Source organism: Pelodiscus sinensis, chromosome 5 (genome assembly GCF_052426305.1).
Source record: "Pelodiscus sinensis isolate ZL-2025 chromosome 5, ASM5242630v1, whole genome shotgun sequence".
Lineage (NCBI taxonomy): Eukaryota > Metazoa > Chordata > Testudines > Trionychidae > Pelodiscus > Pelodiscus sinensis.
Window position 1 is genome coordinate 32,775,082 of NC_143056.1, and position 15,737 is coordinate 32,790,818.

The window sequence follows — 15,737 nt, forward strand, 5'->3', positions numbered from 1 at the left end:
TTCCAGTTTATTAATGCACACTTCACAGCTTTCTGTATATTTTCTGTTTCACTGTTTCCCCAAATAGTAGATTTCTATCTTGTTGAAAAAAATCCTTTAAGTATCAACAAAAGAGCAGAAAATTACTTATAAAAATATCTCCCCCAAAACAGCTCAGACATACTATTTAAGAGTGACACACCATAAACTGAGACTTGTTGAAATTAAAAAAAAAAGTTGAGATTGTTCCTTTAAGTCGCACAATGAACTCTTAAGTGGCAATCTTGCAAATTTCAGGTGGCAGGACTGACTTAACCTGCTTGCAGTATTATCTGTACTTTAGTTGAATTACTTGCAATTTCATCCTCAGAGGTTATTATGCCAAACAGGAACTAAAAAGGCAGAACACACAGTTCTGGCACTTGGTACCAAGAATGATACAGAACTTTTCATTCATATTTTCACATGTCTATTGCACAGTTTGGTTTTTTTGGATTTGTGTTTATAATTTATAGTGAGGTAACATGGCATCACTCCTGCAGATTAACCATAATGTCTGAAATAAATGTCAGGTACTGTGGTTATCAGTTAGTATTCTATGAAAGATTAAAAAAAAAACCCTACTGGTACCGTCTCTCATGAATACATACTTATGCATTTGCAATAGGTCGAATGCCTTGTCCAAAATTCCCACAAAATCATTGTGTAAAATTTTATCTTGGTAAAATATTTTCAAGCAACTGTACTGAAATTTTATTTACTGTTTCACTGAATTCTATAACATTCTTACTCTATCCATTTCTGCTGGGATGCATACAAATATGGCTAGGGCAGCAAGACAGATGGGAAACACTACTTCAATTTATTTATCCTAACCAAACTATCAAGTTGTGCACATTTGACCTTTTTGTTACTATCATTTTCTGTGGACTATTCCCTAATGTTTGCTGCATTTTCTATCAATTTAGACTAAGCTCTTCAGAGCAGGGACTGTATGTTCTCAGGCTTTTTTTGTACTGCAGTCAGCACAATGTGGCCTGGACTCCAAGAGCAGTCTTTCAGTGACAATACTCAATGTATTTAAATAATTTTTCTCCCAATCCAAGGTAGTTAGGCTATATGCCCCAAAGGTAGAGGGGTTTATGTTTATTTTTTACAGGTTTTTAGGAATTGAATGAAATTCCTTTTGATTACTACATCAAATCCCAGTGCAAATTTTCAAATGATGCATTTATCTTCAAGCAAGATGCATTAGAAATAGACTGTAGCAACACTGCCCCTATTTACTGACAGGAGACTAAGGAAAATAAGATGGATCACAGGCATTAGGGATCAGAGGTTTTTGCCTTCTGCTCAGACGTTTTTGTGAAAAACACTTAGTCAATTAAAAGAATACAGTTTCAGAGAGGGGAAACTTACAGTTTTACACAAAGCATAAAGTATTAAATGCAATCAGTTACAACAAAAAGATCTATTTTGGGAGAATTTGCATTACCGTATGCGGGCAAATAAATCAAGCAAGACAAAGTGACTGGTCACATGATTAGTGTTCCCTCTAAAATGCATGGCAACACAACTTCACAGGTGATTAATCAGCACAGAGGCTCAGGGATCCATTCATGGGGCTGAATTACTCGGCAGGCCTGATGCATCACCAGTGATGCTGTGCTATCACGCAGCTTAGGGGGAAAACACTGCACATGATGCACTTTTTTTTGTCCCATAATTTTATCTGCATCCCATCACGTTTTTGCCTCTTCTTAAAAGCCCTGCAAACCTGTGCATCCATCATCTGTCCGAGAAGCATGGATCCTGAACAGCTCTGCATTACTGTAATGAGCACTGAGACCATAGCACGCTGATCCTGCAGTATTTGCAAAGCCACCAGAGGAGCCACAAGGAATATGATGATTACTCCGAGGCTAGTTTGCTGTTATACAAAGAAACAATTCAGGGTTGTTGGCATTCACGAAGCAGCAGAAAATAGTGAAGAGCTGGCTCTGGGTCCAAGAAACAAGCAGTGATTGGTGTGATTGCTTTCTTATATGGGTATGAGATGACAAGCTGTAGTTGCAGAACTTTGTTCCTGGATGTGTGTTCAAAGCTTGCTCTAGCCCTCGGCATAGGGACACCAAAAAGAATGGTAAGTGGAAAAGTGACTGATGTGTGGAAGCTTGCAACATCAGATTGTTACTGACCATTTGGGAATCAATTTGGAGTTGGGAAATCCACTGAGATACAAGTGTGCAGGGCCATTAATTTCATCCTGCTATGAAGATCTGCAACTCTAGGCAGTGTGCAGGAAATAATGGATGGTTTTAAAACAATGGAGCTCCCACACAGTGGTGGGGCTATAGATGTCATTCATATCACTATTTGGCATCAGATATCCTTGCCCACAGAACACTTCAACAGAAAGGCTACTTTTCTATGTGACTGCAAATGCTAGATGATCACTGGTGATGTTTTATCAACATGTAATAGTTAGGGAAGATGCAGGATGTATGCATTTTTAATGACAGAGGCCTGTTCAGAAAGCTGCAAGTAGGGACTTTTTTTAAACCAGAGGAATCTCACTGAGGATGGTGAAATAAAGACCCAGCCTATCCCTTATTCCCAGGGCTTAGGAAGACAGGCCAGCTGGACAGCAGCAAGGAGTGTTTCAACTACAGGGTCAGTAGTTGTAAAATGACAGCTGAATGTGCCTTTGGCCATTTGAAAGGCTGATGGCACTATCTACTCACAAGATTAAACTTATGGGATTCCCCCCTCTCCCCCACTATAACTGCTGTTGTGTCCTTCATATGAAGTAAAGGGAAAAAAGTTTCTGCTGGGGTGGAGGTGGAACTGCTGTATGCTATTTTTTAGTAATCAAATACAAGAAGAGCTCAACAGGGAACAGATCATTTTAATCGTGCCAGAAAAATCCTGGCATAGTTTTATTTGCACTCCAGTATGACTCTTGTAATGAGTGCTCTATGTGTAGTACAACGTTGCAAATGTACCTATTGCTATTATCTGTGAATGATGTCAGCCCTACCTTTCATCTTCTATACTTGCCTCCTTCCCACTAGCATTCACTATGGTAGACATTCCTTCAACAGACTTCTCGGTGAAGACCGAAACAAAGAAGTCATTAAGCATCCCAGCCATTTCCAAGTTTTCTGTGACTTTCTCCCTCCTCAAAAAAGCAATGGGATTACCCTGTCCTTGGTCTTCCTCTTGCTTCTAATATATTTATAGAATGTCTTCTTGTTTCCCTTTATGCCTGTAGCTAGTTTGAGCTTGTTTTGTGCCTTTGCCTTTCTAATCTTGCCCCTGTACTGTTTGCCTATATTCATCCTTTGTAATTTGTCCTACTTTCCATTTTTTATAGTGTAGGGATAACATATTAATGTATTGAAAATGATTCCCCCAAATGGAAGTGACTCCCCATAATTTGTTCCCCACAACTTAAAGTGTTTAGATTTATTATTAATTCTTCTTCTTATTATTATTATTATTAGTTAAGATTGTTAAATGTTTAGATGTATTATTATTATTGCCCCTTTAGAATATAATGTATTAGGTCATGTAACTTAGAACTGTTAAGAATATAATCCTATGTAGCCAGAAACAACCCCTCCCCCCCCCCCCCCCCCCCCGTGTCCCAGGGCATGCTCAAGCTTGTACAAGGGGCTGCTTGAAATTGACATTGCAGAGATACATTGTAACAATGCATTGTCAAGCCACTAACTCTGCTATGGGAGCCATGCCCTGTAATTGACTAAGGGCATTGTTACATAATTGACGCCTGTTCTTTTTAAAACATTGTAACTTTACTCAGCACTCAGAGAATGTTTTAAGCAATACCACCCAGAAACTTTTGTAACTACAACTTTTTTTATTATACAAAATACTGTATGTGAAACATTAATTAGGGAATGTATGTAAGAGATAGAGTGCTTGGACGATGAATGAATGGTTCTGAGAGGTGCCAGCCTGAGAATACAGCAACAAAGGGCTGAAGAAGGCATCAGGTGCCAGTGCAACCAAAAGGTGTCAAGTGGAGAAAACCAAGTACTGGAGGTCCACCCGATGAGATCACTGACGAGCACCTGGCAGCCACCCTGGAGACATCAGCATGATGCAGCAATTTCCACAGACTGGCATAGGAAGAAATTCCTATAAGAACTGGACTAAAAAACTATGGAATCAGAGTCCAAGGTTCTGCTGCCAACCTACCAGGAGCTCCAGATGCGCATCTGATCAGGACTTCGCTCCCCACTACCATCACTTGTGTACAGAATACCCGGCCAGTATTCTGTCACAAGCAACTTCCAGGCTGGTAACTATAACAAATACACAGAACCTGAATGAATGGATGAATGAATGTTTATATGTATAAGGGTTAAGTAGTTAAACAACTTTGTTTGCTTCTATCTTTTCTTTATTTTTTTATTATTATCTTTACAATAAATGTGGCTTTTTGCCTTATCCCCCTCATAAGATCCTGCTTGCTTTTATTTGGTATAACAATAGGACTCCTTTTTTATTTTTAGATCATGCAAGATCTCCTGATTGATCCAAGGTGGTCTTTTGCCATATTTTCTATCTTTCCTATGCAGCGGAATAGCTTGCTTTTGGGCTCTTTATAATGTCCCTTTGAAAAACTGCCAGCTCTCTTCAGTTGTTTTTCCCCTCAGTCTTGCTTCGCATGGGACCTTACCTAGCAGCTTTCCAAGCTTACCAAAATCTGCTTTCCTGAAATCTATGTCTCTAATTTGCTGTTCTCCCTTCTACCCTACCTTAGAATCACAAACTCGATGATTTCATGATCACTTTCACCCAAGCTGCCTTCCGCTTTCAAATTCTCAACCAGTTCCTCCCTATTTGTTAAAATCAAGTCTAGAACAGCTTCCCCCCAGTAGCTTTTTCAACCTTCTGAAATAAAAAGTTGTCTTCAATGCAGTCCAAGAACTTATTGGATAGTCTGTGCCCCGCTGTGTTAGTTTCCCAACATATATCTGGATAGTTGAAGTCCCCCATCACCACCAAATCCTGTGCTTTGAATGATTGTTAGTTTAAAAAAAAGCTTCATCCACCTCTTCCATCCCATCACAGTCCAGCCCTTGTCCCAGCTGCACCCACAGCAGTTCCAGCCTCAGGACAGAACAAGGGACCCTCTGCCCGAAGCCCCCAGAAGAGAAGAGGTGACAAACATAGCAAGCAGGGTGCACAGCCCCTTAGCATTTTACATTAAAGCATAGATTCTGATACACAACTCCATAGTATGGGGTTAACTCCATAGCACAAACAATAGCACAGAATCACAGAATTCAGAAGGTCTTGATTTGAGGTCTGCAAAGACTAAGATGAACTCTAACTATTTGAATGGATAATACTCCCAAGAGACAAATTTAGCATTGTACACGGGTGTATTAAGTCTTTGTAAACAACTGCAAAGGTGGTATTTTATGCTAAATATCAGGAAAAGCTTTCCAATGATAAGATATTGGGCTTTTGTTAAATAGTTAGAACTCAACAGGCATTTTTCTTTCAGGCTGTGCTTTGGCAACTCTGTTTTGTTAACAAGAGGAATGTAAACCTCTTATTTGCTAAATGCTGCTTTAAGAAAAGAGAAAAATAGCATTCCAGCAAGAGACTTTATTACCTGAAAGGGTATCTCAAGCCAGGAAAAAGCATACTGAACAATGAAAACTAAATTGAATCCAGCAATTTTGAATCAGGAAAAAAAAAATCTAGATTTACACTTGTAAGACCCTCACATCTGGTTAATCTAAGTAGCACTACTGAGCACCATTACAGTATTTAATAATTTATAGCTCACAGAACAATTTATATAGTAACCCAGGGTAAAGCTAATGACCACACACAGCTTGCTGAGTTTGTTTACAATTGGACATATTCACAATTTGTTTTAAAAAGCGGAATTAAAAACAGATAATACAACCACGCTGGCATAACTCATAATTCCTTTTGCTCTTTACAAAGGCACTTGAACAGTAGTCTGAACACCTAGGTGGATAATGCACCTCTCTCACCCATGTGAAAACTATACTGCTTTTGCTCAGTGACATTTCTTTGGTTCCACAATATCGCTCCTGCTGGTTGCTAGGCAACCCTAACAGTTCCACCACATGCATGCAGCCAGTTGTAAATGATAGTGTTTTGTTACAGTTCTTCACACAGAGATTTCTCATAACTGCCCTTGTTTACCAATTACCATTGTTAGTAATGTTCAAACACTCCTACATCCCATTTTCTATTTCTAGTCTACCGTGAAATGAAATCAGTATTGCACTTTTTTGAAAATATTTTGCACTAATGCTGTGTTTTCTAGCTGAGTATCTCAAAGCACTTGGAGAATACTGATTAAGCCTCACAACTCTTTTCTGAGGATGCATTATACCCATTATACAAATGGAAACACTGAGGTACAGTGGTTAAGTTATTTGCTCAAAGTCACAGAACAAGTCAGTGAAAGAGCCACGGTGACATCTCAGGAGTAATTTAGAGGCAACATGTTTTACTCCATCTGCCATATAGTCATGGGTTATATACCCCTTAACAAGGTAGGCTCAAATAGGAGGAAACCCTTATTGAACATCTAGCTCTTATACAGGCAGTCCCCGGGTTACGTACAAGATAGGGACTGAAGATTTGTTCTTAAGTTGAATTTATAAGTCGGAACTGGTACATATTGTAGGGGAAACTCTAGCCAAACATTTCTCCAGAGCTCAGTTTTATTCTCCCACACCTCACTTCCCTCAGTCCTTTATTCTCAAGCTGAGGTGTCTGCTGAGAAAAGCCGCTCCGCATCTCCCTGGTCTGCTGGGGCGGGCGCTAGCTTCGCATCTCCCTGGTCTGCTGGGGGGAGAGGCAGCTAGTGCGGGGTTGCCCTCACCCCGTTTGTAAGTAGGGATCCGATGTAAGTCGGATCCATGTAACCCGGGGACTGCCTGTACAAGGCTTTTCATCTGCAGAATTCAAACTGCTTTACTGAAAAGGTCAGTATCATTCTGTTCATTTTACAGTTGGAGAGCCAGGTGAAGTAATTTGCCTGTGTCAACTCACAAGGCCATGGATGAACAGGATTAAGGATTTGCTTCAACAGAGTAGATTACGGAAAGTTTGTTATATTAATCTCATTACGTCACTGCTACTACAGAGTTAATGTTGCTGAATTGCTGTTTTACAGCTATTATAGAGTGCACATCAGCAATGCTACAGAGCAATGCATATAAGAGTAAAAGGCACTTGGAATGCTTATGTTCCTTCTACCACAGGGACTCTAGTCCCTGATCCTCGCGTCAAGGGCCATGACAGACATGGATCCAGCTGGGAGGGGGAGGGAGAGGAGGAGGGAAGAGAGAAATCCAGGGCATCCTTTGAGGTCTAGGTCCCTGGTGAAAACCCACCAGATATAGGACTCCTCATACTATTTATATCACAGTTGTTTACCAGGTGTGAGCATACTGACCCCACGCCACTCTTAGCATTCTCATCAAGCTGAAATTGAGGTTGATGTGATTTATTCCTCACTACATTCACAGCTCAAATGCATGGGCTGCGACCAACAAAGGCCATCTGGTGTTTGCATTTTCAGGGATCAAAGCTGTACTAGGCTGCGTACTCCAAGGATGGAAACTTCCATCCTGGCCCTCTGGGCTGCAGGCCCCGTGTATGGCTTCTTATATGACAGCCTGATGTCACCCTGCAAGCAGGTGATGAGACTATTTTTTGCTTAGACACTCAAATACATGATAAAACCTTCCTACGGCTACAGCCATTCAAAGCTATGTTTTACTGGTTGAAGATGGTAACTAACCTAGAGACCGATCAGCCAGGAGAATAAGTTCTATTTATTGATTTCTTCTACTACTGGAATAGACCCCAAAATGTCATAAAGATAAACAGATAGGATTAGCTATATCCAGACATGTTCAAGGTTAGAAAACGAGGTGCGATGTAGGTCAGGATTGAATTGCCATGAAAGAGCTATGTGGTAAATTTACACAGCCATGGATTTTACTTGGAGAGGTTCACATTAGTGTCATTCAGAAGCACTCAAAATTTAGAAAAAAATAGAGCAATCAATAGGCAAAACAGAGACTAAATCGAGCTACAGATTTGACAGGTCTGAAAGAGAATGCAAAGTCACTCCTAGGTTCTAAACCACATTAATAAGTATTTACACAGTGATGATCTATATTGCTGTACAATGTGTAACATTCCATTTTCAGATGGAGAAACAGTACAAGTAAAGTACTCAGTTACAATCAGATTCATTCAAAGGGCAGGGTTTCTTTATGCCATTTTTCACTGGCCAGTGATGCAGTAGCTATGGCAACTATAAACCACAAAGCCTCCCAAAACATACTGCAGTGAGAGTTGGAGCCCAGATAATACGTTTTTGCATAAACAATTGCATATGGAGTGATGAGTTCATGAAATCCCTTTAATAAATGAATAAATAAATAAGAACTCTTAATATTTTCCTGTCACAGACCTGAAAGACCACTACTTCTCAGAACAATTACTGAAATTTAAAGAAAAGTCAGTTAGAGACCCCAAGAACTTAGTATCTTCCTTTTACCTGTGGATGAGATACCTGACTTTTCATAGTCATCACAAAGAAAATTCTCAAGTAGAAGTTATATGAGCTCATGGCTTAAAAGCCATTTGTCACTTTAAGATTTAGAGTTCTTCAGCTAGTTTTGTTGCATGTGTTATATGTAAGCTGTTGGTGAATAAATAGAAGAAACCTGTTGGGCTATCTAATCCATCTCCTTGTTAGTATAGAATTGTTCCCAGCAGTACATTTTGTAGTTCTTTGGCTGGTATGCTTTAAGTACAAAATATTGTGGCTTCCATCACTTCCACTGGGAGGGCTTAACAGACATTTCACCATCCAAAAAAAGAAGAAAAACCCACAATGGATCAAAGGTTTTTAGCCACTCTGACTATAGATCATGGAAGAATTAACCAATACTAGGAAATGTAAGCTCTGCTAATGACTTGTCCAAAGTCACACAAGTTATGCGGCATTCCCCCCCGACCTGTAAACTGGAGCTAGTATTCACTTCCAGGCGTGTTATGAAGTGTAATTGTGTCACTATAAGCAGATAGGAGGTACAACAGAAGAATAAAGCATTGCTATTAGGGCGGGTTTTGTGGACAACTTCAGCATATGTTTTAGGGTTACCAGGTGTCCAGTATTGACCCGGACAATCCGATATTTTCGCCTCCTGTCCGGTACAAAATTCAGAAAATACTGGACACCTAAAACGTCTATTTTCTGATTTTTTTCCCCCCCACTAGGAAGCGAAAATCCTAGGCACTTACCTGGTTCCGCAGGGAAGCTGTTTGGCCCAGAGCAGGAAGACAAGATGGCCTGTTAGGTCCAAAAAGCCTCAAAGGCATTTCTTAAAGGGGCCATGCTTTTTTTTTTAATTTTTAAATTTTTTTTGCTTAACTCTCGGGGTCCTTTTTTTGCTCATCAACTTTGGTTTTCCCCTTTATTTTTTCCCTCAACAGAATTTTTTCCCTGATGGCTTGTGTGTGTGTGTGGGCGGGGGAGGGGGAGAATTTTCGGTATTTTTGTTTAAAACATCTGGCAACCTTAATGTTTATACACTACCATTTACTTTTGTAGATGAGGTAAGAATTTTGTTCTGATCAGCAGGCAGCCTATTTTGCTTTTAACAGAAATAATTTCTTTGTAATTTTAAGCATCATCTCTTCAAGAAGGGAAAGTAACAAACAAACTGGAAACAGAAAAGCTGGTATAATAGTGGAAGACTTTCATACAATTCATCAGGTTAACTATTTACCAAAGGGAAAAAAACAGATTGTCAGCGCTAACCACCAACAAAAAAAGAAGAGGCAAATTCTGACTTTAGAATGTCCCTGGTGCCCAGTGCATAGATTGTAGCACTGAATATTTTCAAAACCATGTACAGAAATAATGGACTTCTATTCAGACAAGAAATTCAGCACAAAATTCTGCCTCTCTTGAGTTAAATAAATCTTTTTCTTTTTACATTTTTTACTGACAATATGTTGGATACTGGTCAGTCTATGGATCTAAGTCTCAGAGACCCAATGACCTATAACATGCATAGATCATACCCAGATATCAAACTCACAGCTGCTTCTCATTCTGATCATTAAAATGCATAGTTTTTAATAGCACTGTTGCCTTGTTCACCCCACCCTCATCCGTTTATAGTACTCACTTGTTGTCTCAACTTAAGATTCCAAATTCTTTAATGCTGGTATGTGTTTGTACAGTGCCTACCACAATGGGTCATCAACCTGGATTGGGAATTCTTTATGACACCATAAGAGTAATGATATTTACATCAGAGAAGCCCTGAATCACTAATTAAAGTCTTAGAGTCTGCCATGCTGTTATACACCAAGACACCTGTGTCATACAGAGGGGAGGCTGGGTTGTCACAGAAAAGGGTGAAAAGAGACACTAACTCCTCCACCTATTTATCTTTGTCACCTAGCCATTTTTACCAATCTGGATAGAGGTAGAAAAATACAACTGCAGCAGAGGTGCTTCTATGAAGATTAAAATTTACGCATGAGAGGCATCCATGGGTCTTTAAGGCAAGTAATTTTCCAATTAACTGATGGCATCACAACAAAAATGAGCTGTTAAAGTTGACATTTAAATTTCCAATAATGTGGGTTTTTACAATGCCTCCCACAATGGAAGCCTATTGTTGGTTGGCTCTTTGGCACCGCTACAATAAGCATAAAAATAATCTAAATATAATGAATGTACACTACAGCAATGAATTTATTCTACTATTAACTTTGACACATTGTTCAAGGGATTGTTTCAAACATTCCTAGCATGCCTATATATCTCTTTTTACACTGTACAGTAAAACTCTGATAGTCCGGCATCCAACTGTTCGGCACTCCCAATACTCCCGGCATCAAAATGCCAAGCACTCCTGATCAGCTGATTAAAAAGTCTGCTGCTCAACACAAGTGCTGGCTGTAACCCCAGGGAGCATAAGGTTGGGGGGTGGGGGGGAGGGGAAGAGTGGGATCCTGTTACAGTATGGAGAAGAGCATTTTGCTTCAGCAAAGGGGAGAGGGGAGGGGAAGGGGAGGAAGATCAGGTTACAGCATGGAGAAGCAAAGACAAAAGGAGAGGGGAGAGGGAGGGAGATTGTGTCCCTGCCAGCTGTTAGTGCAGCTGTACCAGGACCTCCCGATTCTACGGCAAATCTGATAATCCGGCACCACCTAGGTCCAAAAGGTGCCGGATTATCGGAAGTCTCCTGTACTTTGAAATATCTAAGCTGACTTACTATGCAAACACCAAAAATGCATGAAAACAAAATATCTCTTATGCACATAAGGTACAATTTACTGATTTTAATGACTTACCACAACTTCTTACAAAGTACTTTTTTTTTTTTTTAAATGGTGGTGGTTCATTCATACATTTCTGCTCTTTGGACCTGATCCTGTTTCCATAAATAGCAGCAGTTATTCTTACTGAACTCAGTGATAACAGATTTATTCATTGGGCAGCTGGTGTAGCTGGGGCTTGGGGAAGCAGGCCCCGAACCCCACCTACATCCCCATCCTGGGGAGAAGGAGCAGGAGCAACAATACCCTCCCCCCACTACAGGGAGGGGAAGAGCGTGCACACCCCTGCATACCCAAGAGCAGCAGGGAGGGAGGCGGCTGCGTGGCCTGAGCTGGCCCAAGCCTCTCTGTCCCCAGGAGCAGCAAGGAGGTAGGAGGCCATAGGGCTCCAGACTCCCCAGACCTCGGAGTGACGGAAAGAGAGGCAGCTGCACAGCCCAAGCTTCCACAGAGCAGTTGGAATGGAAGTGACCCCAGGCTGCCCAAGCCTCCCTTTCCCCCAGGAGCAGCAGGAAGGGAGGCAGTGGCCCGAGCCATCCCAGATCACAAGGAGTGTGGGGGTACTGGGGGGCAGCAACGCTCCACCCCCAAAATGCCTACAGCAGGCGTTCGGGGGTGGAGTGTGGGCGGGGCCAGGCTGGCACTTTGGGAAGGCAGAGTGTTCCCCTACCAAACACACTAGATTACCATGGAATTTTTTTTAGATTACACAAGCTTTTCCATAAATACACAGGAGGAACTTTAAATGGATCAAGACGAGGTGAACCTTACATACAACTTTTTTTATTATTACTTTTCTAAGTAACAAAAAGATTAATATGGTTCAGCTGAGCCGACAAGAAATATGCAATCTAGGTATAGCAGAAATTAGCTTTTTAACAATAAGTACAAGGACTCCACACCCAAAAAGGATAATTATAACAATCTAGTCTGACCTCCTGTATAATACAAGCCATAGAACTTCCTACATAAAATGTCCAGAACCTATCTTGGTGAAAAAAACATCCAATCTTGATTTACAAACTCAAATATTAGAGAATCCATCATGACTCTTAATTTAAACTTATTTCCAGTGTGAATTTGTCTAGCTTCCACTTCCAGTCACTGGATCATATTATATCTTTCTCTGCTAAATGAAAGAACCCATTATTAATTATTTGTTCCCCATGTAGGCACCTATAGTAAATCAAGTCACCCCTTGGCTTTGTTAAGATAAACAGACTGAGTTCTTTGAGTCCATTGTTATGATCACCTGGTGCGCACCTGCGCAGACACGCACAAAAAATTCTCCGCCAGCCCACCTCCTTTGTAGAGTTGCACAGCAGCACTCATTTCCTGCTTGAAGGTGAGGGGTGTGACAGGTAGCTACTCCAGCAGGTGGGGCTGACTGCAGCATTGCGGTGGGGCTTCCTCTGGTGGCTGGAGCCTGTTGTAGCTCCACAGCCACATGGGGGGGGGGGGGCCTGCTGCAGCCACATTGGGCGGGGGGAAGGGAGGAGGGACCCTGATGCAGAGCCTAGGGGCCTGTGCCAAGGCCATGTAGTGGGGGCTGGTTGGGGCCCGCAGAGCCTGCTCTGGTCATGTGGTGAGGGGGCCAGTGCCTGCTCTGGCATCTCTGTTTCCCCCCTCCCTCATCTTTCCTTCTCCCCCTCAGAGCCTCCTGGTTCCTAACCCCACCCCACATATGTTAGTGAGGTGCTGTGGGTGGAGCAATCTCTGCAGATGCTGGGTGCTGGAGCAGAAGGAAGCTGCTGCCAGGTGGGGGCTCACAGACAGCCCCACAAGGGGCATCCCCTGCCCTGCACACAAATGACCTAGGGAGCAATGCTTCCTGGGTGGGTGGGCAGGCATGTCTCACCTTCTCCCATGAGAGGTGTGTGTGTGTGTGTGTGTGTGGGGGGGGTACAACCTGAAGAGTCTCTCAGAGCCATGTCACTGGTGGGTGCCACAGTGGCACACATCCAAATAAGCACACGTGCCTTTATTGTTGGCGCACAAGACAGAACTCACTCTGCTCATGGATGGAAAAATCTTAGAGGGAACAGGTTATGAGATATGTTCTAATCCTTTGATCATTTTAGGGGTCTTCTCTAAACCCTCTCCAAATTTATCAACATTCTTCTTCATCTGTGCTCCAGAAGCGATCACACCAATGAAAATAACTTTTCTACTCCTACTGCAGAGTCCTGTGTATTTGCACTCAAGGTCTATATTAGCCTTTTGGCCACAGTGTAACACTAGGAACTCATATTCAATTGATTATTTACCACAACCCCCAAATCTTGTTCTGTAGTTACTGCTTTCCAGGACCATGTCCTCCATCATGGAAATATGGCCTGCAGTCTTAGTTTGTAGTAATTAGGAATGTATAGTTCATTTACCTTGTGACTAAAAACCATGCAATCTTCTGGAAGTCAGGAGATGGCCTCATGTAAGTCTTAATGTGTGGCATAGCATGACTGCGGCCTGAGGCTTCTGCTGACCATTTGCTACAAAACAAAAAAAGGAATTTACTTCAAATAAGCAGCTTTAGTTTTGTAGCTCCAAAAGTCACTGTACCATATAAAAAATATGTAATTCCATACTTACTCTAACCACATGGCTGCAACAGTCCAAGTTTGATATATTTTCTAAATTAGATTGCTATACTTAAAATTAATTTTACTGTAAATAAATAATTTGAAACCTTTTTCAGTTAGGCATCTAGAGATTACCTGAAGCTCAACACACAACACAGATGGAAGTCAGGATATATTCACATATTACAATTTTTATATAAATAGATAAGTTTATGTTGTGCCCCAGCATGACTTGAGGAATATTCCATTCCTCTATCCCAGTTGTTCACCACAAAATACTTTAAGAACTTATTCCAAACTTCCAGCTAAATTGAAGAAAATAGCACATCCTTTGGAATTAAATGATTTACCCAGCCAGAGGTTCATTAACAGTACTTTTGATTTGTTTGGCATATTCCAAGACGGTCCTAAAGAAGCACACTAATGTTTAGTCATGTATGTCTCCACAATTCTGTTAAGTGGGACCAGCTTTAGCTCCATCTGTAATCAGTGGTGAAATGAAGGCAAAATGAGATTAAGTAATTTTCCCAAAGTTACATTAGATTTTTATGATAGAGACAGGAATTAAACTCAGATCTTCTGAATTCTGTTTCTTTTCATAATCTAAAATACCATCCTTTCTGTTGTCCACCAAGCTTATATTTAGCCTTTGGAGTAATCACCTGTTTCCACTTCTCTTCTGCCTCTCCCATCATACAAACTAATTTTATTTTAATGTGAACACCAATTCCCTTTTATTTAAGCACCAGAATAATCTAGCTACTGTAAATCCCTGTAACAGCCCAAAAGACCTACACAGACAGTGGTGTTTCCTCCAAAAATAAATAACTAGAGCTATCAGAAAGTTAAATTGTTATGGCTAAGAATTTCCTTTGATAGGGCAGCACCATTTTGAGCAGCCGAGGCAGGAAAGAGGAAGGAGAAGAATCAAACTTCCCACTTAATTTTTTCTTTTCAACTTTTTTTAGAAAGTGATGACAAAAAATGTCACAGGAGAGTTTAGTAGCAGGGAAAGTGAGATTGGAAAGAGTTTTTAAAAGATGCTGTCAACCTAAAAATATTATATAGCAAGGAAACAAAACATTTTTAAAAACTGGATAAGAGAACTTAAAAAACCAAAGTAACTGGCAAGAGATTCTGGGCAGATGCAGTATCTGCTTAACTCCATGTTTGAAATCTAACTAGACTTCAAGCAGACAGTGGATTTTTTTGGCATATTTTAAAATCCTACCAAAACAGATTCTAAAACCTAAATACAGAAGATTGGGGAAATCATTTTTTGGCAGCAAGGTTGAAAAAGGGGGAAAAGGCATTTCAAAATCTCTCTCTCTCTCTCTCCTTCCTGTTATACATCTTAATTCGCTGAACATGTATGCATGAATGTAGTTAGCCTTGAGCACGGCTAAAGGCTGATCTTGTGCCACCCTAACAACCTCAGACCTGTTCAATGTGCTTCAGGTTAAATAAGGAAAGTTCAAAGTGTCTAGCTTTGAGAGATTACAGGCAGTCCCCGACTTACGCGGATCCGACTTATGTCGGATCCGCACTTACAAACGGGGCTTTCTTGCCAGAGCAAAGCCTCAGAAGCGCGGGGAACCACCGCTGCTGCCGCTTCAGTCCCGGTGCCTGTGGTCTGCTGGGGACCGTCCCCAGCAGACCACAGGCACCGGGACTGAAGCGGCAGCCGCGGCGGGGTCCCGCGCCTCTGAGGCTTTGCCAGAGCAAAGCCTCAGAGGCACGGCACCCCGCTGCCGCTGCGGCTCTGCTCTCCGTGTC

General features: G+C 41.3%; 1 protein-coding gene across 5 annotated transcripts in view; it reads right to left on the reverse strand.

Moving 5' to 3' along the window:
• The window catches only part of TDP1 (tyrosyl-DNA phosphodiesterase 1), a 117,176-nt gene that overhangs the window by 46,506 nt on the left and 54,933 nt on the right, over window positions 1-15,737 (reverse strand). For all 5 annotated transcript variants that reach the window (XM_006122341.3, XM_075926727.2, XM_075926728.2 and 2 more), the window contains exon 13: window positions 13,764-13,871. In XM_006122341.3, the coding sequence (XP_006122403.3) occupies window positions 13,764-13,871 (108 nt within the window). The remainder of the gene's footprint in view (window positions 1-13,763; window positions 13,872-15,737) is intronic.